This window comes from Hoplias malabaricus, chromosome 4 (assembly GCF_029633855.1).
Source record: "Hoplias malabaricus isolate fHopMal1 chromosome 4, fHopMal1.hap1, whole genome shotgun sequence".
Taxonomy (NCBI): domain Eukaryota; kingdom Metazoa; phylum Chordata; class Actinopteri; order Characiformes; family Erythrinidae; genus Hoplias; species Hoplias malabaricus.
Genome location: NC_089803.1, coordinates 26,214,886 through 26,241,719, shown reverse-complemented (window position 1 = coordinate 26,241,719; position 26,834 = coordinate 26,214,886). Strand labels below are relative to the sequence as shown.

Here is a 26,834-nt window from a genome sequence, read left to right as displayed (position 1 = left end):
AACATTGTAGAGAATTTGTAACCTGGCACTTCTGCAAAACATTTATGCACCTACGCACAGTAAATATGTTGACATGGTTTAGAAAAGTACACATGATCTTTTGTTTCTCTTTTACATCCTATTTTATATAATATGAATAAATTAACTCAAAGGCTCATTTCCATCTAAGCTCTGAACTCACTTGTAGATTCAATTAATAGCAAAAGTGTATATTTGCAGTTACTGAATGCGTCACAAAAGTACAAGGAGCTATTAGTTCTTTAACAGGGTGTGATTTGCAGTGTTAAAGTTAAAAGCTGTGAAAAGGCTTGAATGCCAGCACAAATAAAACCCTGCTATGTCAGAGCTTCAGGCACACATTATTGGCTATAGGTGAAAATAACAATGTGTGAAATATGGTCCTCTCCTCTTCTAATATGGGAGGAAAGACTGTACCCTTTGCTGCATGATATGCAGACATGGGTAGAACATGGAAATAAAGGCAAAAATAGAGGCTAAGTGTGTTCAAGGCTGATATCATAACAGCTGCATTTCTCTCTCAGCTCTGAAGGTTCCTTTGATAAGCACCTTTCCATCATGCTGCACTGGGTGAGACAGCTAATAATACACAGTGCAGATCTTTTCAGAACCAGCACACAAGCCTGACGACTTAAACAGAAACCAGATTGTTTAAAAAAAACTGTTCAAGGTCAAACTTAATTAAACAAATAAATTAATAACTTTGTTTTTGTAATATAATAAAACTGTCAACATTTCCCATAACACTGTTCACTCCTCAGTCCACTACGTTGCAAAACAGGCCAGGCTTGGTATCAAAAATACACCTATATCTGCCAATACAATGTGCAGCAGTCTAGACTCAACGTCTTTGCTGTTACAAGGAGTGTTTCACCACAAGCTGCCTTCCAAATGAAACAACAGAAGGAAGCAAGTTAAACAGTTCATTTACACATATCAGTCTTAATAGGTAGGGTATAACACTGCTGTAAAAACATCAAATATGTAAAGAGCCCTGCTGGTGACTGCTTAATTAGAAACATGTGGGAACACAACACAGTAAGGTTAAATAACTGTATTTAATTAACCTGCAGTTTAACCACCATCACTGCTGTTGCTGACCAAAGTGGATATAAAAGGGGTAAAGGAGAGAGAAGGGATGGAGGGTAAGAGCATGTGACCGGGGTTCTAATGATGTGCAGTCGAATAGTCGAGAAGGTTTTGAAGGAAAGAAATAAGCTGAAAGGGGGGATGCTATCAGTCCCCTGTCAGTAAACATCTTAAAGGAAGACTTCAGGACCTATATCTTTCGTTTATTCAACATCCGCCCGAACCGAACAGGGCGAGTGGGCGGGATGAAGCTCGGGAAGAATCGGGATTTGAAACGAGACACGAAACTAAAGGGAATTAGCCGTAACCACATTATTGGTGTTTTAGGAAGGCGTAAGACCGGCATAGGACCGCTCGAGTGAAAAAAGTCCACGGGGTCCTGTGTGAGGCGTGTTGTGGGGAACACTAACACTGAACACATGGCGACAAGTAGCAACTTCGCGGTGTCTTCCACTACTCTGCCTCGCTCACAGAGCCTTTTGAAAAAAAAAATCCCCTTGTTCGTTACAAGGGATAATAATAACAACTGAATCCGGTCTGTGAGTGGGAGTAAATAGCATGTAAATAAGAAGACGGCGTGTAGAAGGATATCTTACCTATTCAAAGTGTACGAACCGTTTCGTTTGAACCTCATTCTGAAGGACAGCAGCTTGTCGACGAGCTCCACAACTGTCGGAATCTTTCTTTTCTTCTGACCACCGACTCTCATGTGTTGTTCGTGGCTAAAGACAAAGGAGGGGACTGCTTTGGGCAGAGTTTCCATGTGCAGCTCCAAGAGCACCTCCTCCTCCTCCCTCGGCAGTAGCAGAAGCAGCCATGCTTCCGCAGGGGCAGTTACATTGGAGCTGAAGGGGGGAGGGGGGAGGGGGGGGGGGGTGCTTACAATATCTCTTACAGCAGCCTGGAACAATACGACGTGATTTGGGGGCACTAATTTCCATTAGTTCCACTCATTTCCATTAGTGTCTTGCACGTTTACTGTAATGTCTGCAGTACGTTAACGATAAATCCATTACACCAGCTAATGTGTCACATACCACACAACAACCTTTGTAGTCAGGGGTCAGCAGTTTTCTTGCCCTAAAAAATGAAATTTCATATTATAAAGAATCTCTTCAATACAGCATCTGTAATGTGAAATGTTAGGGGGAGAGTGGTAGAATGTAGGGTGACCAGTTCTGAGATGGTGAAAAAGAGGACACGACTACTGACGTACAGACTGACCAATTAAATGTTTACAGAGAAGGTTATCGACCAATAACGGTAGCTCTACAGTCAGACCGTCCAATCAGAAGATTCTAAGGCTACTTCACCACTCCCCCTTCTCACTCAAGCGAACCAATTGGAGTAGGGGAGGGCGGGACTAGTTTGTGAACGAAACTTCTCGAAATTCTATGTAAGCTCCAGAAAAACAAAATCCCGGACGTTTGTGAATTTCCGCCTGGACATTTTTTTTAAGTCTAAAAAAAAAAAGAGGATACGTCCGGGAAAAAGAGGACGTCTGGTCACCCTATAGAATGCCTTTATATAAAAGCTTGGCTATTCTAAGCCTCCAAAAAAAAATGTACTTCAAGTTTATACATCAATTTTCATTTACTGTAGAACTACTCACAGCAGCAACTAATACTTCACTACTACAGCCACCAGATTAGTTTTTAGGTTCTTTTTCCAATTTTAACTTCCACCTCAAAATGGTGTTAAGTTGATGAGATTTATCCATTTCAGCTTATGATGTGCAAAAAATTAAAAAAACAGTCCACATAAAAAATAAATCTGGTTTCTTATTTGAATGTTCCACTTTAAAACCTGACGAAGTTACATTCAAAGTGTCTAAAAACACATCTTCAGCCTGTAACCTGTGTCACCACTGTAGCATTTAAAGTGGAACGGTAATTTAACAATTTAACATCTTCATGTGAGTGATTTACTGAAGGCAATAAAGTGTTTTAAAAGGCTAGATAGCTACTTACACGTAATGTCTTCTCTGGCTTGTGCAGGTGCTCCCTTAATGAGGAGGCAATCTACGTGACCAATACTGTGTGTGACAGGCGGAGAGGTAAAACGTAACAAGGGATGGTATGTTCTGGTGTCTGAGATCGTATTTCAAGATTCTTCCAGGGACGGATATTTTAAATGTATTGTAGTAATTAACATTATAGGTAAGAAGAATATATAAATGTTTCAACCACCGATCCCCCAATTCCCCCCATAATTCGAAACCTGGTTTACTGTCACCCTCTTCATCCTTCAGGAGCCACGACCCCACCCCATCCTCATGGTTCCCTTTCCTATATGATGGGTTTTTGGGTTGTTCTTAGAACTCGGGCTGTGTGTATATATATAGCATTAAACCCACCCATTTTGATTTACCTGATAGTGAATAATGTGAATTTCCATTACCTTATTTGAAAGGGTTTGATCATAATCATTTTGTTAAATTTTCAAACGTAGTATTTACTGTTCAGTCCATCTTTGAAAATTAAGCTCCAAAAACTATTTACAGGCCTTTTCAGTCTACACAATTTATCTCTGCTGAGGTTATGAGGACTGGGTTTGTTCACGTGCCAGTTGTGTTATGTGAAAATGGTCCCCACTCTGTGTATAAGTGGCACACAACTGTTGGGAAGTTGTATCATATGGTGTCAAATTTCCATCCCCTTCTCCAAAGTTACATAGTGCGGTTTCTGCTGTTGTGAGCACAGATTAGTAACAACAGAGGCTCTATTCTCCCTTTTACAGGTCAGTGAACTATCACAATAATCTTTAAGCTTTCATTTTAAAGTAAAAAAATATTATGTAGTGTACTTTTAAATAGGTTTCCCAACTCACAAAACAAAACAGAACACAACAAGCAATTAGGCTATTCAGTACTTCAAAAAAAAAAATTATGTTTAATTATAAGTGAGAAATTGGGTTTCAAACAAATGTAAAAATAATTCATTCATTGTCTGTAACTGTTTATCTAATTGAGGGTCACAGTTGGTCTGGACCCTGGAGGGGGTGCTAATCCACTGTAGGCAACACACACACACACACACACACACACACATTTGAGAAGCCAATCCACCTAACAACGTGTGTTTTTGGACCATGGAAGGAAACCCACATGCACACGTGGATAACACACCACACTCCTCACAGACAGTCACCTAGAGCAGAGCTAGAAACCACAACCACAGGGCCCCAGAGCTGTATGATAGCAGCACTACCTACTGCCCACAAATGTACAATTATATATGAAATACTCAAACTAATATGTTTGGATATATAAAAATGCCCAAAGATGACAAGTGGTCCTCATTGGGAAAAAAATAACATACCTGGATAAAAACAATCTGAGATATGGAACCTGTAAAGCAGCCCCAAAACATTACAATACTTTGCTTAAATAGTTCTGAATACCTTGATTAAAGCCAGCAAAAACATTTTTCACCACGGTACTGTATCAGTATTCAAGGACAGATCACATTTCTAGTTGTTAAGAAAAGGATAATGATGCAATCCTCACTGAGACGCATGTGATCACCAAAAATGTTCAACAGAGATTGGTTTTCTTCTGGACAATGATGTCATTTCCTGTTTCCTTGCCAATAGGAAATTGCTAAACAACACCAGGCGTCTGAGTGTAATTCCGACTCTATCAAGCCTCAAACCACCACATTTATGTTATAAATGACCAGATAAATTAAATCAGGAAAGCAGGCCCACCAGTCACTGTGGGCGGAAATAACCAATTATTTTGTGACTGCTACTATCCATACCCTTCATTTTGTTTGTAGGTGTATTTATCAGTGACTGAAGATTAGTTTTATTGTTTAGTTTGTCAGTATTAACAAAATATTTTCACCTCTGCTGGAGAAACTATTCTGTGAATAAAAGAGCAAACTAAGCACCTTTCACAGCTTATGTAAGAAGTCAATGTGCTCTTTTGGTTCATTCATGTGGTGGCCTGACTGCAGATGATGAATGCCTCTGCCTTTCTCCTCACTGCCTGTCTCTCTCTCTTTCTCTCTCTCTCTCCTGCAGAGAGTTTGGCTGGCTGCTCTAAGTCCAGCTCCAGGGCCATTCATTAGAACAGCAGCTAGTTGGCAATGCCCTCGGTGATCGATCAGCCACTGCAGATGGGATGGGGCAGGATGATTATGCAATATGCTCTCAGGACCAGCAGTGCATCTGCCCTGTACTGCAGCAGAAACACACCACGCTGGGACAGTCAGCTATTGGCTGTACAGCACGTAACACACGCACACACCCCTCTAGAACACATCTATGTTTTATAGGAGTTGTGAAAGTATTTGTTTTCTGGTGTAATCTAGTCCTTCTCTACTACATTGTACCATGAATGCATATCTGGGGAGAAATGTGATTGGAGCAGTTTATTTATTTGAATGAATTTAAGGCCATAATCTGCCACACATTTTTATACACATTTTTAATGTATTTGTTGTAATTTAGGGTGTAGTATGTGTTTATGTGCACTTTTAAGAGAGGTTTTTGATCTGAATGTGACTACCCTAGTAAAATAAATGTTTTAAAAAAAAAAACCACATGCACATACATGGACCAAAGGTTAAGCAAAAACAAATACTACACAGTACTTTAACACTGTCATAACACAGAAATGTTTCAGCACTAACCACAGTAGCCAACTGCACTCTATTTGCTGCACAGATAAGGACAGTACACTGAATTGCATCTGTTGACCCTTTTGTTACAGTTATTTGTGTCATTTTTTGGGATTTGCTTCATTATTGACTCCAACAACATTCAGAGTCATCACCCAACATGCCTGATATTCCAGTCTGTGGTACAAACTCTCAACTTAAAGCTATTCTAAGCTTTTTAGCAAAGCTAGGTTTAATCCTCTCAGAGCTAAAACTTTCAAGCCTTTATCAAATACAGACTTCTGGGGAAATGTCTGCCAAAAGGTTACAACATAGAAGAGTGTCTCCGACATGAACCATCCATCAAAAGTCTGTACGGTAAGAGCTGGGCACTGGAACATAATGCAGAGCCAAGTCTAAAACTCTGGGGAGATGAAAGTCAAAATGATCCAGCTTTCATATATTAAAGTCTATGATGAGGTACCACTATACAAAGTTTCTGGCCTATAAATTTTAAAGGAGCTATGATTTAGGAACCAAAAAAAGTTTACCATAAGTATTTTCCCCTCCAAAATCCATATATGGAGATAAAGTTACGAAAAGAGCCTATTTTGTAATGTCTTTTTTATTTTTTATTTTTTACATGAGACAGGCTACTCACCTTATGCAGTTTAGCAAACGTTCACACTGAAGCAGCAAAGAGAGATGTCACTAATCTATAGACAGGGTGAGTCAAAAGTCACAGGACACACATTTACCTGAATACCCCATCAAGTATCATGTACCCCTATCTTTTAGGCTATGCCCGGAATATGGCTACCGTATTGGAAAAACTTGCCTTTGATCCAATGGGAAGGTGGTCCTATGACTTTTGACTTACCCTTTATACACTGATCAACCACAAAATTAAAACCATAGGATAGCCAGTGAACTGGTATCAGGATCCTGGGCATAGGCTCATTTGACATGTGATATAGTGAAAGGGTCAGCATGGGCATGCAACCCCATACCTGGCAAAGTGTGAAGTACTGTGTATACTTCTTTCTAGCATAATCAGAATACATTTTTCAGTAGGGCTGGGCAATTAAACAAAAATTAATCAAAATTGACATTCAGAACTTCTAATCGAGGTGGCACGGTGGCGCAGCAGGTAGTGTCGCATTCACACAGCTCCAGGGACCTGGAGGTTGTGGGTTCGATTCCCGCTCCGGGTGACTGTCTGTGAGGAGTTGGATGTGTTCTCCCTGTGTCCGCATGGGTTTCCTCCGGGTGCTCCGGTTTCCTCCCACAGTCCAAAAAAACACGTTGGTACGTCAAAAGTGTGTGTGTGTTGCCCTGTGAAGTACTGGCGCCCCCTCCAGGGTGTCTTCCCACCTTGCGTCCAATGATTCCAGGTAGGCTCTGGACCCACCGCGACCCTGAACTGGATAAGCGCTTACAGATAATAAATGAATGGATGAATGAATGAACTTCTAATCGACATAATCTTGTCTAAATCGATTATTTTTATTCTATTATGTCCTCACTGTGTGCACAGTACTGTCCCTTTAAAACCGTGTTATCTGTTTAAAACACAACCAAGTGTACATCAATTTACTGAAACATCTACATACTAGTGAAACACTTAATTACATTTTGGTGTATTACCCAGCTAGAATTTTCTGTTCAAACACAACTCTTACCACTTAATTAAAAAAAAAAAACACTCCATGGTGAAACATACATGAATCTGCCACAGTCTCTTTAAAACAAAAAAAGTATGGTATTTACACATTTCAGTCATGTTGTTATTCACCTCATTCATATAAGAAAAACCACAAAACACAGTCACCTTTTAGTTATCACAATCCCGAACCGTCTTTATATAAAACACACAAACTATGGATTGGCCACTTCAAGGCTGCAGGATGCTAGTTTTGTGTACCTGGCAACCCTCTCTACTGGAACTGTAATGTGATTGGACAGAGGGCAGGATCACATGCTGAAAGTCCAAGTGAGCTCTGCGCCATCGGCACTTCATAGAGAATATACTGCCTCCAGCACTACAATCTGAGACACCAGTGCTTCAACTTAGTCTGTTTATTTATCTATGATGACACACCCTAGATAATTTATGAGCACAGTAAATATATTACAGAATGCTCGTTTAAGAACCCACAAACCTGTCACTGCGTCACCTGCTGTCCTTCCTTAGAAGAGTGCAGTGGTCTATTTGTCAAAGTGATGTAAGCGTCATCTGATATCATGCTCATAGGCGAGCAAGCATAATCAATTCAATCAGGCAGGCACAGGAAAGGGCAGAGGTGTCCACTTTACAATCAACTGCTGCATGTACAAAATCATAATCTCTGCTTAACAGAGCAGGCCACAAAACTCATAATGTATCAAAACTTCCCTGACACGCTAATTTGATTCATTCAGAGTCACCCCGGTAACAGCGATGAAAAGAGTCAACAAAACACCAGACACCATGAACTACTTGACACCAACTACGTACTTATATAACTCTACAATTTATGAGGCAAATGTTCTTTTCCAAATAAGGTCAACTGTACTGGTCTTTTCTCATGAGGTTAGAGATGTTTGAATAGTAAAGTTTCTCCTTTGGGAGACTGCACTGTGTTACTCTGCTGGCAGCAAACTATCCTGTCTCCTGGATTTTTCCACTCATATTTATTGCTGGAGAGCATGCTCCAATATCACCTACAGTCGCAGAGTCCAAGAGCATCAAAGAGAGCACAAGGCTCAGATGAAGCCTGTTTCAAATGCTGGATTTAAAATAATGTACAACAGTTAAATGATACATTAAGAGAGAGATTGTGTACTTCATGTGATTTAATTCCATCAATATCAAAATATTATGAATTAATATGTGATTAAAATCAGTAGGTTTTCCATTCATTGCTGTTAGAGCAAAACATAGCATCTCCATTTGTGTTATTTGAATACCTGTGGAACTTGAAAATGCCAGATGCCCATCACAATATGTTACAAATTATAAATGGGAAATTGAAACGCTACATTACCTTCAAAACCATATCCTTCTACAAACTTCCATTTAGAATTAAGGAAGCTTTGTCACTGTCCTGTACAGTTATCAATACAGAGATCTGGTTCAGACAGCAGCAGTATGTTTTTATTGTAAGAAAAAACAGTAAAAGTATTTAAACACTGTGTTAACGTCAGGTATATTGCAAATTAACCTTTGCTGATTCAACAAGAAGGCAATTTAATACATAAAAACATGGATAATGGAGATTAATGTTATAATTGTGACAGCCTTAAAACACAGGTATAGGTAAACATGGGGCTTTATCACAGAGGTCAGAATAACAGGGTGTTTCTGCTGCCATCTACTGATCAGCAGAGGGAATTCACCTTCATTTCTGACAAAGAAGGGCAATATCCACTGGCTTCTACAAGTTAATTCAATTAAGGAATTAAACATTATAATTTGGATGGATAGAGAGGGCATAACCCTAAGACAGAACATATATGGTCATATATGGCTTTCATTCATTCATTGTCGGTAACCGCTTATCTAGTTCAGGGTCCTGGAATCACTGGGCGCAAGGCAGGAACACACCCTGGAGGGGGCGCCAGTCTTTTACAGGGCAACACACACCCCTAGGGACACTACTGAGTCACCAGTCCACCTACCAACATGTGTTTTTGGACTGTGGGAGGAAACTGGAGCACCTGGAAGAAACCCACGCAGACACAGGAAGAACACACCAAACTCCTCACAGACAGTCACCCGGACCGGGACTCGAACCCACAACCTCCAGGTCCCTGGAGCTGTGTGACTGCGACACAATCTGCTGCACCACTGTGTCACCCCTCCTGCTTTCAAACTTACATTAATGAAACTCATAGTGTAAGTTACACTATAGCTTTATTCTTACATTAATACGTTTGAATTAAATCAGTGAAGTCACGTTGCTGCTTGTTTGTGTCTTGTTTAGTTTCAAAGTAGGAATACGCAGTATAGATAAAGTGGAACAAATATGCCCCCTACAGACATAATCTGGTACTACCGATAGATATTAAAGGAATAAGATTTTTAAAAACAATTCTCAGGAAGTTGTGAACAAATAAATACCTAGAATACTGCAGCTCAGCGTCATATTTCTGGATATCCATCAATACTAAAAACGTCCCCTTCTTGAAAACCTTTCTTTATACTGTAGTCCACGTTAGAAATTTTGTGATAATTCAAATAAACATTTGAAACATGTCTTTTCTTCGCCACTCTGCTCCCTGACTTCTAGATTTTTCTGTGTCTGTTCCTCTGATGTTTTTGAGGACACATCTGCAACTGCAGGCAGTACATCAGCTAAAGTGCAGACAGCTTCCCAGTTTTACAGAACCCTTAGAAGGGGTGCAATGCGGGAGTCATCTGCCTCTACGCACAGTGGGGTGGACGATAAAACAATGTTCCATTGTTGTCATCATTTCCTATTCTTGCTTATATAGAAGTTCACTAGACACTGTGGAACAGAAACTTGTCACGTTATCATTTTCATATACCTTTCATAAGAATATGTTATTACCAACATTCATTTTTAAAATGTGGCACTAACGCTGCATAATGCCATTCACAACTTACCAACACCTCTCAAAACCATAAATCAGCCTACTTCTCCGTTAACATGGAAATGGTCTCAACTACCCATTGAAAGCTTCATTAAATATAGAGACATCTCACCAATACAGATATTAACACTCTTATACTGGACAATACCAGTCTGATATGTCTTTCTTTCTTCTACTAAGTTTTAAAATGAGCTATTTAAAAATGGAAACATATTACTTAAGATGAACTTCTAAATGTAGGCCTAATATGCAAAAATAACTTAATCTAATATCATATCACATGAGGCGAAATAAGATCTGATTTATTTTTCAAATAATATCTGATCCAGCATTTCTAATGACATTTGCCTGATACTGATACCTGCTAGCCCTGTGAAGGACTGGCGCCCCCTCCAGGGTGTATTCCCGCCTTGCGCCCAATGATTCCAGGTAGGCTCTGGACCCACCACGACCCTGAACTGGATAAGGGTTATAGATAATGAATGAATGAATGATACCTGATACTAGTGAATGTGTTGCCCTGTGAAGGTCTGGTGCCCCCTCCAGGGTGGGATCCCACCTTGCTCCCAGTGAATCCTGGTAGGCTCCGGACTCACCATGACCCTGAACTGGATAAGTGGTTACAGACAATGAATAAATGAATGAATAAATGATACTTGCTACTGCAATACCACTATTATGCTCCCCATTTTGCCCACCTTGAACAGACACTCCCCATCTGCCTGCGATCCACAGTGAAGAAGGACCTCCCTGTATCTCTGTTTTTGTCAATTTTTAAAATCCTTCACATTATGTTAAAATGTAATGATGAATGGACCAATAGAAATGCTCCTAAATTACTTGGAATAAAATCTTTAAAGACTGACTTTCATTTAAATAATGTTTTGTTTTCCCCTGTTAAATTGCTATTTTGAAGATAATTTTTTTTGGACATCAGCAATATGAAATTGAAGCTGGATGTTTTTCATGGGCTTAAGGCTGTAAATCCATCTACGTAATTAGACTGTAGAACTAACAAGCAATTACTGGCTGGATCAGCTGGAGGGTAGCATTGATTTTAAATAAACGCTGCCCTTGATGTTTGTATCGTTAATTAGTAGCATTACTACAGTATACTTTCTGCATGTGAACGTCTTAATGCTTTTCTCTGTGTTTCAAGGCCAGAGCATTCTAACACATCAGGATCCAAGGTTCTTCATTCAGCAGTCTATTGTACTGCACGTTCAATGGCCTTTTATTTGCTGGTAGTTCTTGCTGGACGAAAGGACAGTGTATTGAGAAATGTGGTGAAAAGGTTTCTTCATTACAGACTGAGGCAGTGTGAATATAACCTCATGTGGAAGCTATGAAGATTTCGTGAAGGTCTCCTTTTTGCTCTATATTTCAGCAGCTTTGAGTTTCTTCAGTGGAAATAGTTCACTAGCAGCTCTTTGGAGTAAGCTCCAAAAATGCTTCAGCATAACTGAACTCTTCTTGTGTGTATGAAAACAAACAAACAAACAAATACAGTGCATCTCTGGGATTCAGCTCAGTTGAAGTGAATGGTGATACTTTTACAAAAATACCTTCAAGTTAAGACTTGCTTATGTGTATCTTTGTGTTTACAAAAGTTTCCTAAATGGTTCCTGGATTGTATATGCTGTTTTAGGAAACCCCTATATCAGTATATCAGTCAAAACGATCAGAGCTGTATAGCAGACTCCTTCAATGCCAGTTCCTCTGTATATCATTTTGGTTCAGTTCAGAAGCAATGAAAAGGCTCACCTTTTTAAAAACATCTACTTCCCAAGTTTAAAAACACTGGTATTAACACCTGGATTCAAAATGAAGGGTCTCTAAACATCATACTGAAAGGGGTGTAAAGCAGTTTACTGTGTATTTTTAAAGTCAGCCTTAAATGTAAAATTGTCCTTTTAACTTATTTAGCTTTATTAAGCATGATTCTTCACATCATACCATATAAATGAATTTTGCTCACCTCTGACCCTTGTCAGAGGCAAACAGTATTAATCAATAATATCATGTGTCAAAGTCCCCTTTCACCACCCCCAAGTATCATGGCACAAAGCCCTCAGAGACATTCTCAGATGCACATGATTCAGTTAGAAGCATATCACAGTATGGAAGTAAAATATGTTAAGATATGACATTCAACCATTCATTCATTCATTATCTGTAAGTGTTTATCCAGTTCAGGGTCACGGTGGGTCCAGAGCCTACCTGGAATCATTGGGCGCAAGGCAGGAATACACCCTGGAGGGGGCACCAGTCCTTCACAGGGCAGCACACACACAATCACTTACGGACAGATGGAGAACACACCAAACTCCTAACAGACAGTCACCTGGAGCAGGACTCGAACCCACAACCTCCAGGCCCCTGGAGCTGCGTGACTGTGACACTACCTGCTGCACCACCATTCAACCAAACAAAAAAAAACACTCAATGGAAAGCAGGCAATACAAATTTTCTTCTACAGTAATTTTAAAGAAATTCTACAACAGTCCAAAAACTCTGAGTAGTATTATCGTAGTTTTGTACATAAATGTAAACAATGACATCTCATAAGGTGCATAAATAACAGGACTACAGGCTCACAGCCTAAGATAATACATACAACAAGGAGATGTGTGGGAATGAATGTTGTGAAGTGTGAAAGGAATGTGTCAGGCCGATGATTAAACAGCCAAAATCATTAGTTATTTTCAAATGAGAGGAAGTACAGAATGTCTTACACACACACACACACACACACACACACACACACACACACACACACACACACACACACACACACACACACACACACACACACACACACACACACACACACACACACACACACACACACACACAGAATGGAAGGAACAGAGAAAAGGCTGAGGAAGTGAACCTCCAGCTTTAGGTCATTCAATGACAATCTCTGCTGCAATAACGTGAAAATAGATTCTAAGGTTCAAGCTGAATGCAGCTGTTTAAAATGCTGATCCTGATTAGAGCATGCTGCCAGTGTCAGAACAGCAAAACATTACACTGTCCTGAGTTTCAAAGGACAGCTGGGGGGGGGGGTGCAAATGAGAGAAGTTTAAAGGACTACTTTACTAATAAAATGGCAATGCTTTTCATGCACTCACAGAAAATGAAGCAGCCAAGACATGTTTAATACTAGAAATATGCTGCTTTAGTTTTTGAAGGAACTGAAATATCTTAAGTATGGAAGTTAATGTCACTAAAAATCTGTTAGCCTTGTGGCTCAGTTGCATTCCAATAATCACTAGCCTGGGCCTTAAACATTACATTACTCAGTAGCAAATGTCTGTTTTTCAGACTCTCTGAAGTGTTGACACAACCCAAACATCTCAGGCTAGTCTCTGCAATGGGAAGCGGATGTGAGAACAAGTCTTTTAATACTTGACCTTACTGTGCATAAAGAGTAATTGCTTCACCCATTAGCAGCCCTTTTCGGCTGAAGTGTTGACCCCATTTGCAGTGTTGAGATGAGAGCAGTTTTACACTATTTAACAAGTTGCTTAGGTTTCAGAGAAACTAGCTCTGCTTTTTTGAGAAGGGCCACAGCTCCACAGCTCTGACCACATGTCAGCAGAGCTGAATTGTAAATGGAACTGACCTTTTCTCACTGCAAAAGCACTAGCTATGCCTGTATCTGCCTTTTGCATGCTCTTGCTGCCACCAAGACTAACTCAAGAGGCTTCCGCTCTCTCTGCACAGATGGGTTTGTTAAAACATGGTGTGATCAAACAGGTTTTTTATATTTATTTATTTATTTGTTTGTTTGTTTTTACAAGAAGTAGACTCCTGGACAAAATTGCGAAGCAACTAAGGAATGAGTGATGATGCTTTAGACCTTATCTTACAAGTGTGTTTTAAAGGAACACTAGGTAGAGTTTTTACATTAAAATTACAACTTCAAAAATATTTTAAATGTTCCTCTGACATGTAATAGGGAGAATAGAGCTGAAACTGAAAACGTAACTTGAAGAGGAGGGTAGGAAACCACCCCTTCCCCGCATCCTCCCCATTGATTTCAGGATGGTGCTGTAAAAACAAATTACATTCTGTAATCACAGAAGCAAAAATACCCAATTTTACTTAGTGTTCCTTTAAATAAAACATCTGTGATCAGGGGGAAATGCTGTTCTCTGGTTTGTTTACATTCAGAAATTTCACATATTTTAAGGTGGAACGGTATGTTTGAGGGGAACGATTGTTTGTAGGTGGCTGAAGTTTATATTGTCTGTAAGTTTTTCTCTACTGTTTAAATTACCACAGAAACTCATTTGGTACTCGAGTTGTTTAGTTCTGCCTTAATCACAGGTCTGTGATTACTTTCATGCACTGAATTTAGAGTCAATTCCATCTACAGCAAAAATAACTCAGCATTACCCACCTATGGAGTAGGAATAGAGCAATATCCTCATCTCAGTTTATACTTTTCTGACTAAAATCCTCCAAAAATGCCACTGCTCTGCATAGAGAGAAAGCCCAGTATACCGGACTGAGACCCTTTGTTTTTTATTTTTTTCAATAACTTAAAAAGGCACTGGGGATTCATAAACACATTAGATCATTTTTGAGCACGCAAACAGACCTAGAGCTAGCAAATGGTGAAGAAATATCCTCAGAATTACAATAAAATAGTGTTTTCTGTTTTTGTTTTCTTTTTAATTAAAATCTTGAATGCCATCTTTAATTCAATAAGTTGTGGCTAAGTAAATGGTATAAGCTACAGACAACGTTCAAGGGTGTTACTTTTGCATTCAGAACATTTTGGATTTGGGCACATGCTTAACAGTCTATTCCACATTATTTACAAACAAAATCCCCTTTAACATTTCAGGTAAACTTAACTTGCTTTATACAATCACTGCAGATACACTGAGGTTCCTTTCAAAGCTAGCATTGTATTTCAGCACTTTTCTGTGTACTGCTTTCTAAATGAGTACAGCACTGATCACCTTCCACCTTGAAATTCATTGCTCTCCTTTTTCTAATACCTCTTTTCTAGATGTAGCTTTTTAGTAATACAAACAAGTGGTCAGAAATCTGTCAGATTGCTCGCTGCATATTTGACTATCATAGGTCATGAACTGCTTGACCTATGTACTGTGCTGTTGCATCACTTCACACCATCCAAGTCCTCCAATACCCAATGTGATACTGCGATTAAACAGAGTCTAACTCAACTGTGACAAACAGTTCCAAACTTCATTATTCAAACTCTTCAAATAGCAATAACTCTTCACTGTTTAGACATACTCTTCCTTGAAAGGTTTCAGAGCATGACTGGAACTCCATCTAGGACCTAAGGGAGGAAGTCTCAATTCTCTGTGGTTCTCTCTGGCAAAACAAAACCAAAAGTCAAGACAACACTACATCTCCAACCCACAAAAAGATTTCCATAAAAAGTCCAGTGTGTTACTCTTCAATTAAACATCTCAGTCCATGCCTTAACTGTTTTTAAAACAAGTTAAGAAATTCTAAGAAATTTAATCTTAACCTCGGCCAAGTCAAGAAAAAAAAAATGTAAAACCACTGTCTGCAATTGCCAGGAGATCTGCTCTCTTACTCTCTGCTGGTCCCCAGTGCTCAGTGACAACAGGAAATACACAATACGTACGAGGATGAAGATGCTGGGTTTAATTAGCCTCTCTTTAATCTACCCATGCTCTCTGACATGTCCCATAGATCAGGTTCAAACAGGGCCTGCGATGTGCACAGGCTTTTCCACAGCACCGCAAACAGCAGGAGTGGAGTGAATGCAGATAGAGCCTGCGGCTGCTGCAACCGTATCTTGCATAAGTCAGCATGGAAGAAAAGGGATATGCAACCCAACACATGCTGAGTGACCTAGAGACCAGACAAGCAGCCACAGGATTGAGCACAGAGGCCTATAGAAGAGCAGTTTTAAAACAACTTTACTTAACTGTCTGGTTCTATGACTCTAAGGCTCTCATTCCTTCAACACCAGTCGTTCTCCATATTAAGGCTGAAGGCTACACATAAGATCTAAAGCTCTCCCTGCATTAACACTGAGGTTGACAAACGTGATACAGTCCAGCAGGGTCTCTGGACTGAGATTAAGAGCGCCTGTGCCACAACATATAGGTGTAACTGCCATGGGCAGTGGAGAGAGTTTCGAAGGCTTCATAACTTGACCTGGCATACACATTTCCACACTGATACATAATGAAAGGCTTCATTACTTGTCTGTGTGTATACTTGCAGACATTTCTTCACTAGCATAATTAGAGATATGATTAGTTATCACCTCTGCATAAATAAACAAAGCACAGCATGCAAACATGTGGTTTCCATGCAAATGAGAGAAAGAAGAATGGGACACAGGTTAAACACAAATCTGTGTGAATATGAGCTGCAGAAGACATGATGAACCCATTTAGAGTTTAATTAAGTTAGACTGAAATGAGGCAAAATGATCCACAGCCTAATGACTGTTCACTGCACAGGAACATACTTTCCACTATTATGAGTCAATCATAGGCTTGTTGCAAGGTAGAGGCAAAAATAATTGATCATTTGTAGGCAGCCAAAGCAAGACCACGTTAGAGCTCTGTCAGATAAAAATGTGAGCTAATGATAATAAAGTAAGCAAATCGCAAGCATTGATTTCCCAGACAAAAAAACACTATGAGAAGCCCAGGATAGAGACGTCTCATACCATTAGAGTTAAGACATCCGTTTACTTCATTATGGCCAACTACGCTCTGAGGGGTGAACTAAATCAATAACAGAAAGTCTATGTTCTCTTAAAAACACAACAAAAAAAGCTTACGTTAATTGTACCTCATCGTCTTTCCTGCCTGGTCTTGTAGCCTGTTGTACTGCCAATCAGTGGGACATGAGAAGTTAAAGTTCTCCTTAGTGCAATTGAGAGGGGAAAGTGTAGCACGATACAGTTACCGGGCGGTCAGCTATACAAGAAGACAGCACAAACCCAGCTAGCAAAGTGATCCACTCCTCTAGCCTGCAGTGATCAGCTGAACTGAACTGCTCTCAGGCCTTTACAAGAAGGACTTTCGATCTGCCTGATGTAACACCTAAATAATCCAGTTATAGCTCCATGTCAACTCCTGCCAGGAGTGATGTAGGATAGCTCAGATACAGTAGCATATGTGCTTTGTGGCTAGAGTATTTGGTAGGCAATCAGGGACTTTTTTTAGTAACTTCAAGTCATCTCAATCACTCTGTAGTCTGTTTGCACTAACTATGATAACCCAGCAGTGTTGATAAAAGAACAGTTAAATATAAAATTAGCACCACATTCTCAATATCCAGCTGCTTTATGGCTTCCCATTAAAGGAAACAGAACAAAGAATCCAAACAAGCCTCAAAAGTTAGTGTATAGCCTCCAAAAACACTTTAAAATGTACCTCATCTGAGATACATTCCGCACAAGTACTGAATAATCAGGTTATTCTCTGTGTGCGCCCACTTCTGAGCTTTGCTCTAATTTGATTCTCTCCTCTTGTGCTGATTCAGACAAAATAACTGATAGGAGCTGACAAGAGCCAACAGCGCAGGATAAACTGCTCAAACTACTGGCAAAAGTCTACAAACATTCACTAATAAACTGTAATTTTCCATGATCTTAAAGTCAGCTTTGTGAGTCCAGGCCCTAGGTGTAGAGGAACACGGTGTGCCCTAAGCCTCAGACCTTGATGGCCAGCAAAAACACCCTGAACAAACAGTGGTACACTGTACATATGTTCTTGCCTAGATGCTGTAGGTTTTGGAATACCGATGTGTGCAGTCATCAGAGAGAAATAAAAACCTCAAGAGCAAGTTGTTCCCTTGGAAGGCTTTATGCCCTGGTGGAAAAAAGGGACTCTACAGGTACATCAATGTTCACTAAAGGAAGAAAGCGTTTACATGCACTTTTAAAAGGTACAATAGTGGTTTTAAAGTCTAACTGGTTTCCGTGAAGTTATATTATATTCTGTTCTTCAGAAGGAGAGGTAAATATTTGTAGACACCTTGGAGAGGAAGTGGTGGTTGTACGAAAGCAGCACAACATCGCTACAAAAATCTACAATTAATATAGAATAGGACACCATTATGTTCCCTAACTAAAAGCACTGAATATGTACCCTCCAGGGTTCCATCACATTGACAGTTTTTCTGAGTGTGTGCAATGACCAGGTAGTTTCATAATGATTGTAACCATATTCTTAGAGCTACAACTAAAATTCTAAACACAAACCACTACTTTAACCAGCAGGCTCTAAAAGGAAGGTGACAAGAAACCGTGAAGGAACTGTTCCACCCGTAGTCTAGACAACTTCACAAGGGTTAAGAGCTGGGGATATTAACCTGTTGTCAGAGTTTGTTAAATCTACTGTGATAAAAGTGATAGGAATCCGGCGAGGGCCTGATGACTAACATGTTCAAACACAATAGGACCACAGGGGCAGCTACTGCTGTAAAATAGACCTTTAAAACCTTATTTATCCATTTTGATCTGGCAGTTATATTGCTGCTGCTTTCAAGCTGTTCTTGCATTAAAGAGGCAGTTATGGCTAAGAGCAAACTGCTCTGATCTCTGAGGGCTTAAACAGCTGTAATGTTTAGTAGCATTTCCATTCTATTAATTTACTAGGAAAGAGCAAGTTGTGAATGACCATGTCCCTGCATTAAAAAGCTCAGATGAAGAAGAACACACAATTTGTGAATAAATACTGAAAATAAATGCCAACTCTTTTTTCATTTTTAATTATGACTGAATCTATTACTCACTATTAATTAGCTAAAGTAAATAAGACCATTCGGGTCTTGCAGAATAAAGAGCTTAGGGTTCTCCAGTTTTGGTTGTTTTCTTTTTAATCTGTTGGCATTGCCAGGTCCCTACAGAGCAGTTCTGTTCAAAAGAGCAAACGCAGCGGGAGCGCAGCAATGCCAAAAAAACATGATCAGAGTTTAAAGGACAGGACAAGACCTATAGCAGAAAGCAGTAGAAAATTAAATACTGCAACCTTTTTTTTTTTAATCCCCTTATTTTAATTTTATTACTATTAGTAGTAGCAATAAGCAGCAGATTATTTATTGTATTTATTATTCTTATTAGCTTTTAAATTTGAAGGTTTGCTTTAACTGTTGTGTCAAACAGGCATAGTCTAAAAAAGAACTATATCTGGAACACTTGCAGTTGCATCATGCCACAGCCTAAGCGCTGTCCTGACGTAATTCTAGACCATCAAAACCAATGAATCAGACTGTGTTTAAACCCACAGGCCAAAACCCTGCACGGCTACATTCATAATCATCCGTCCATCAACATTCTGTACATGTAAGACATACAATGGTGTCGAGATAAGGTCAGAACCATCTTGGCTCATCTGAAGAATGCAGCCTTAATAAATGTCATGGCCATTGTGTGAGTTGACACGGTACCCTTAAGCTACTGCTTTGAAAACAATAGCTTCTCCTCCTCCCAGTAGAGAGCATTTCCTTCCCCTGGCCTCAGCGTCATCTTTTTATTTTTGACTACATGGTGAATCACTCTGCTCTGTTAAACCTGCAACAGAATATTCCATTCCACTGGTTTTATGTATATAGCTCTAATCCTAGTCTTGCCATTAGACATGTCTAGAGAGCTAGCATTTACATGGCCACCACAGAATGCAACATCAAGCAGTAGCAGGTCACACGAGACGTTGCTTATGTAATTGGAAAAGAATGTGGATGTATTGCAAGGACTAAGGCCCGTTACGGCAGCTGGATGATGGCATAAACCCATGGGAATGCTTCACAATGCCTGTCTATCCCTCTATGACCAAAGGCTAATGGGATACACAGCCTCCCTCTAAATCTATATAAAGCTCCATTACTAAGGTACTGATAGTTCTTATCATTACTGTCAAGGTTTATATCTAGCCATGGACTACATTCCTTTCAACAATGAACTGCCATTCGTATTACTGTGTAGTCTAGTGCTAGGTTTAGTCCCTGTACCACAAACTGACTTCATGGCTCCAATTCAATGCTTATACTATGATATTCACTCATTCGTTCGTTCATTGGTTCATTCATTCATTTTCTGCAGCCACACCATCCTGTTCAGGATCATGGTGGGCTTGGAGCCAACCTGGAACAGCAGCGATTAAGGCAGGAACACACCCCAGACATGGCACCCATACATAACAGGGCATAACACGTGAGTTTCTGGACTGGGGTAGGAATGTAGGGCACTCAAGAAAACCCACGCAGGCAATGACCCGAGGTAGTGGGTCCTGGAGCTCTGTGACAGCAACAGTACATTATGCACCAGCATGCTACCATACATTCTTATATATAACACCTTATTTGAAGACTACCTGCCAAACAACTGAAAACCTATATAAAATAGGAATACTTTAAAATCTTTAGTGTATGTATGCATCCATAGGACGATATTAAATGATTTATGAAGTGAACAACAAAAAGTATGAGTTGATACACTGTCTCTGTGGTGGTACCCTCAAGGTTACATATTTATACCTTTAATTAGGGAACATAATTGTACCTTATTCTATTATAATTGTAGATTTTATTACATTGTGTTGATTTCATACGCCCAATTTCATCTCCAGGACTTTTACTGTGTTAATTTTTTTTTATTTGACACCGTTCAATAATTAAAACTTTCAAATATTCACCTCTCCTTCTGGAGAAGAGGATGTAATGTACCTTCAGGGAACACAACTGGACTTTAATACCACTGTTGTTCCTTTAAAAAGGTCCATTTACACTGTTTGTACATTTAGTGGCCAATAACATACCTCTACAATACCGTTTTTTTTTTCTGAGAGTGTATAAAGAACTTTTAAGATATAAAATTATGGACATTTTTTCAATGAATGACACTAGTGACCATTATGATCATTTTCTTCCAGATTGTCCTGTAATACTTTAGTATGAGGACATCTTTCACAGACCTTGCACAGTATATGGTAAAACATGGTGGCCTTACAAGTTTTCAATGATAGTTTTATAAATGCACATATACATACTCTCCATCACCACAAAAGTGTCATTGCAGCGCTGAGAATAATCCACCACAAAAAAATTAAATGTGCAGGTATTGCTCATTAGAAAATAGGGCTTATGCAGAATGGCAGAAGAACTACATTTATTGTTATAATAAAAATAAAACATAATTGTAACATGTGGGAAGTGGAACAGATAGACCACAGGTATAGAAACATGGAGGTCATTATAGTGTTTAGGGTGATCTGTGTAAATGCAACTACAATTTTGGTGGCACCAGGGATGAGCATGTAAAAAAAAACAGTGCTCTCTGTTTGCCAAGTTATACCATGACAATAATGTGCTAAATCTTTAAAACCTGTACACTCAACAGCACAGAGACGCGAAAGAGAGTTTTTTGATTCATTGCTCTGTTTGAGCATGTCTCAGCAGGGATCGTCATAATCTACAGAACACCAAACATGCAATGGCCTAAATGGTGCTATTAATCCCCTCTAGCAGTATGTCTTGACACTACTTTCATTCTTGGCTCTCGTGCTGAACATTGCTCAGCACGCAAACATCCAACTGCATTATCATTCCAAAGAGCAGACACCAGGCACTGCCTTGGCAAACAAATAAACAAACAAATGATTAGACAGCCCATGAGGCCTGCACGGATCCAAAATGCCACTGGGCTAAAGGAAGAAGCATGGAGCTAGATGCTGTCAACAATAAAGCTTCTGAAACATCTGCTCGGGATACAGTTAGAAGTAACTGATACGTGCTCCAGGTCATTTTGAAATTTAGTTTGACTTCACCAGCTTTGATTGTTTATTGGCAAAACAAGCAGTGATTACAACCTAATAGAAACTCTGACAAAACCACGTACACAAAAATGACCAGCACACATGAAGTTATGACAAAAAATAATGTCCTAGACAAGACAAATCGGCTCTGTTTATTACCACAGTCACACCATTTATAAAATGCTAGTTAAAAAAACAGGCCATGAGTCAAAGCATGTGTCTTAGGCTGCTTCCTCCACCCCTCTTTTTTTGGCTAAGCATGACATGGGTATGACTGGATCATAAGTAGAGCAGACTGTACTCAGCACTGATACAAAACAAACAATTGTATCAGATTCATACTGGCATTGGTAAATATTTGTTTTTAAAAAAACATCCACAAAAACCAAAGCCATGTTGTTTTTAAGGTTTTTAAGATTAATAGAGACAGCAAAATGGTTCCAGTACAAAGCTGCAGATACTTTATTAGTACAAAATACAAGTGGCTTGTCCAATCCTGCTAGCTACCTGCCATCTTTACACAGGCTCTAAGGAGAAAAAAAAACTTTATTACAGTGACATAACTTACATATATGTTAGTCACCAGTCCACTCATACATTATCATCCATCACTCAAAAGTAAAAAATGAAACATCCGTTTTCTGAGCCAAGCAGATTAGCTGAAAAAAAAAAGACATTTCCAGCTATGACGTAAAATCCTGTCGGGGCTTTCTAAAACCAGGCCTCAGTGCTTGATGCATAGTGACATGGTGTCCGTTAAGACACTGTGAGCAATACCAAAACCACGAGGAACCTGACAGACACCTTCCACAACACCACATCCTGCACTGGATGATATGAGAGCCTAGAATCATACAACAAAAATCAGAGAAATCAGCAAAGTCTACTACAGCAATCAATCAGCACATTCAGGTGTTGAGTTTGGGCTAAATCTGGCATGATTTCAACACAGCAAACTAACTCTCAGACAGCAGCTACCAGTAACTAAATCAGTAAAAACAGCCAGGCACAACTGATTTCTTTGCAACTGTGTGCTTGTTTAAGTCACTCATGGACATCAGTTCTCTTGTGAAATGAAGGATGTGAGAAACACATACAAACAACCCATGAAGCTCCTGAGAGCAAGCCACAGTATAATCAGTAATGAGCTGCAGGTGCATTAGGAGTGAACTGAGATGCATTTGTACTGTCAAGTTCTGGACTAAAAATGGCTAGGGCTGTAAAATTACATGTCATTTCAACACAGTTTATGAAACTGGTGTCAAATTTTTATTTGATATTACACATACACATTCCAAAAAATTCTGACTATAGAGAGCCTAATAACACCTGTGGAAATTAGTGTAATGAATCAAGCGTTTAAAAAAACAACAACAACAAAAAACCACCGTGGCACTGGCACTAATATAATGATGAAGAGATGTGACATTCTATACCTCTATAGTGGTGCTGTGCAATACACTCACCTCAAGAGAAAGGCTACATCCTGAATGGAATGATCCCAGTGAATGGAAACATCAGGACATTCGAACAAGGACAGGAACTAAGAAACGCCTGCACATATAGTAAGTCTAAGAAACAGTTTAGATTTCCCTTTTGGGAATGTCTGTGATGCTGACAGGCTTTACACTATGATTATCATTAATCTACAGCCTTTATAACAAGATGCACGAGGTCATATTACAGCCTCTGCTCCTAAAACAATCAGTAAGTGGAATGTATGTAAAAGGAAAGTATCCCTGTATTCGGGTCAGGAAAGGGCACCGACTAATCAATCACACACACACGCCCTTACACTGACACACTTTGTTTCCTTGACTAAACTAATGCTCTTTTTTCCCCATTTATTTCCTAATCATTCTATCCGGGGCAGCAGACACACCATTATTAAACATTACTCAATCGGTCACAACATGAAATGAAATTAAACATAAAAATGTAGGTTATATGTTTTTTCTTTGCAAACAATGAAATTAAATAGAGACGTGCATTAAATCCTCTGCAAACATAATAAAGGAAAATTATATTAGAGAAACTTATAAGCGAATTTACTTGTTCCATTGCGACAATCTGTCAATCAGCCAAGACAAAGGTTTGCTTATGTTGTTTTTCAATGCGGATATGATTCTAAATTGTGCAGCTAAAATATATATTATCATTTTAAGTTGTACAAAATAACATTATCTACCACACTAGCCTCAGCTAATTCACAAAACAAAATAAGCAGAAATCAGACGCTGAAATGTCCTGGCTGACCATCCACATTTGGACAACTGTGTGAATGACAGCAGGCCTGTCAAAAAGTGTGCCCTTCAGGCAAAAACAGGCCCTCATAATATTTGACCCAGCCCAACACAGAGTTACCTAGGGTGACCATATCTGAGATGGTGAAAAAGAGGACATGGGGGGGTGATGAGCTCTCGCCCATCGCTGCCGTTGTATGCTTAGCTGAGCCTATGTGTGCTTTTAGGTCCTTTACACCTTTATTTGCTACACAAAACATGAGGATTTCTTTTTTAATTCACCCGAGAACTTACATTTACTTTTCGGCATAGCTGCTCGAGCTAAGGGTAGGTACATAAGCTTTGCCTGACGTAAACAAGGACTACTGACGTGCAGACTGACCAATTAATGTTTACAGAGAAGATTATCGACCAATAACGGTAGCTCTACAGTCAGACCGTCCAATCATAAGATTTTAGGCTACTTCACCACGCCCCCTTCTCACTCAAGCGAACCAATCGGAGTAGGAGGGGGCGGGACTAGTTTGTGAACGAAACACTTCTCGAAATTCTATGTAAGCTCTAGAAAAACAAAATCCCGGACGTTTGTGAAATTCCGCCCGGACATTTTTTAAGTCTAAAAAAGAGGACATGTCCGGGTAAAAAAGGACGTCTGCTCACCCTAGAGTTACCCTAAAGTCACCTTCTTATCCAAAGAGACAACACATTTTTAAACAACCTCATTTATTTATTTTTCATCCAAGTATTGTTTGTTTTTCCGCTTAAAAAAACAAAACGATTGCACGAGTCTAGGCCACAATGGCTGGGACTACTACTGCAAATATATGGATCTCCTTCATCAAGACCATCCAAGGACAGATCACACCCAAGCAATGACAGACCTATAGAGTTTTCATACGTAAATCTCTTAACAGACCTTAAACCGAGATCATTCTCACACTGTCAGATGACAAAAGTCAAAAAGGTAGCTACAGTTAATCTAGACAAATGAAGCGCTGTCAACCTCCCATATAATCGGGCAGCCTACAAAACAAGAGCTGAGGCCAGGAGTTCAGCTGTGAGAAATATGGAGGTCCACCCAAAAACTCAAGTGACAGCAGACACGAGGGCTAGCCGGATGTCACTGTGAAGAGCACGAGTTGACTGTGGGTTCACAGTCCTGAATCTAAAGTATGTTTCTATCCCTTTCATATAACGGGCCACTCGGTCAGGTTCTGGGGGTCTTGTTGTTTTGTGTTTGAACTGCTTACCGCTGTATCACTCGCTTGTGTTGAAAGTAGCTGCGCTAGCAAAGCTAGCAGGCTACCCACAATACTTCTGTACTCAGTAACCTGCTTTAGAAACAGTGGCCACCTGCAGATATCTATATATTTTTTACGTTTTGGGGGTAAACTAATACCACACAAACAAACACACACAGCAGTGGAGAACCGCTGAGTTAACGGTAACCGTGACAACCGCGGCATCCCGGGTGCGCGTGAAAGAGTGGTGCGTGTGTGTGTGTGTTACAGCCAAACACAAGCGCTCAGGAGTCCGAGTCTGATTTACAGCGCTGACAGTAAGCAGCTTATCTCCAGCGCCTGCCCAGAGAATGAGAAAGCTGTTAAAACAATGAGAGTGAGACTATGGATATATTACTGTAATACGATACAGTCACCTGTCTGATACATGAGTCACCTGACTGTGCGCTGTGCGTGTGGCAGGTAATGAGTGGGCTTCAGAGTGCGATAAAGAACATATAACAAAAACGAATAACTGAACTCACCCCATGAACCAGTCCATGTTGTCGACCGTTGCAGGGGGATCAGGGATGAGAGCTCCGCCGCCCCGCCTCGTCTGCTTCACGCGGCCAGGGCACCGCGGGTCTCTCCGTCTTCGTGCTCCAGCTCCCACCGCTCCCCGCGACCCCCCGCTCCGCTCCGCTCCGGTCTCTGAGAGTGTCTAGAGTCTGGAGAACGGCAGGGAGAGTGCGCGGCGGTGTGGGTCTGAGGGCGGAGGAAAAGGAGGAGAAACAGGAGGAGATATAAGAGAAGGCTGCATTGGCTGAAACACCGAAACACAGCAGCGGCGTTATTAGCCCAGCACAGTGCTCCCCTCCTGAAACTGGAGCCGCTCTGCTCCACTGCTGTGTCCCGACACAGAGCGCTCAGTGCGAGTGTATGTGCGCGCGCGCGTGTGTGCGTGCGGCAGCTCAGCTCTCAGAGCTCACGTCCACATTTGCCCTTCTGCTACATAGTGAATCCCGGAAGTAAACACGGAAGCGGCACTCCCCACCTGCGTTTCCGCGGCGCGCGCATGCGAAGTGTGTGTCTGAGTGCACGCGAACGTCAATGATTCGTGCTTGCTACCAGAATATAAAGCCTGCGTTTTATTTACTGAGCTTAAAGTTAGGTTTAAATATGTTACTAGTCTACACAAACAGAGGTATGTGAGGTTGTGGGTTTATGTCTTACATCCGTAAAGACCTGCTAAGACAACACACCAGATGTCTA

The 26,834-nt window shown here is 40.2% G+C and overlaps 1 protein-coding gene across 2 annotated transcripts in view; it reads right to left on the bottom strand.

The window, feature by feature from the left end:
• The window catches only part of mob2a (MOB kinase activator 2a), a 52,489-nt gene extending 25,993 nt beyond the window's left edge, over positions 1-26,496 (bottom strand). The window contains exon 1 of one of the 2 annotated variants that reach the window (XM_066666994.1): positions 26,108-26,496. In XM_066666994.1, the coding sequence (XP_066523091.1) occupies positions 26,108-26,124 (17 nt within the window). In that variant the 5' untranslated portion in view covers positions 26,125-26,496. Of the gene's footprint in view, positions 1-1,703; positions 1,918-26,107 lie in introns of those variants that run through there. The other variant, XM_066666991.1, reaches the window with a different exon arrangement.
• Between the last annotated feature and the right edge of the window lie 338 nt (positions 26,497-26,834).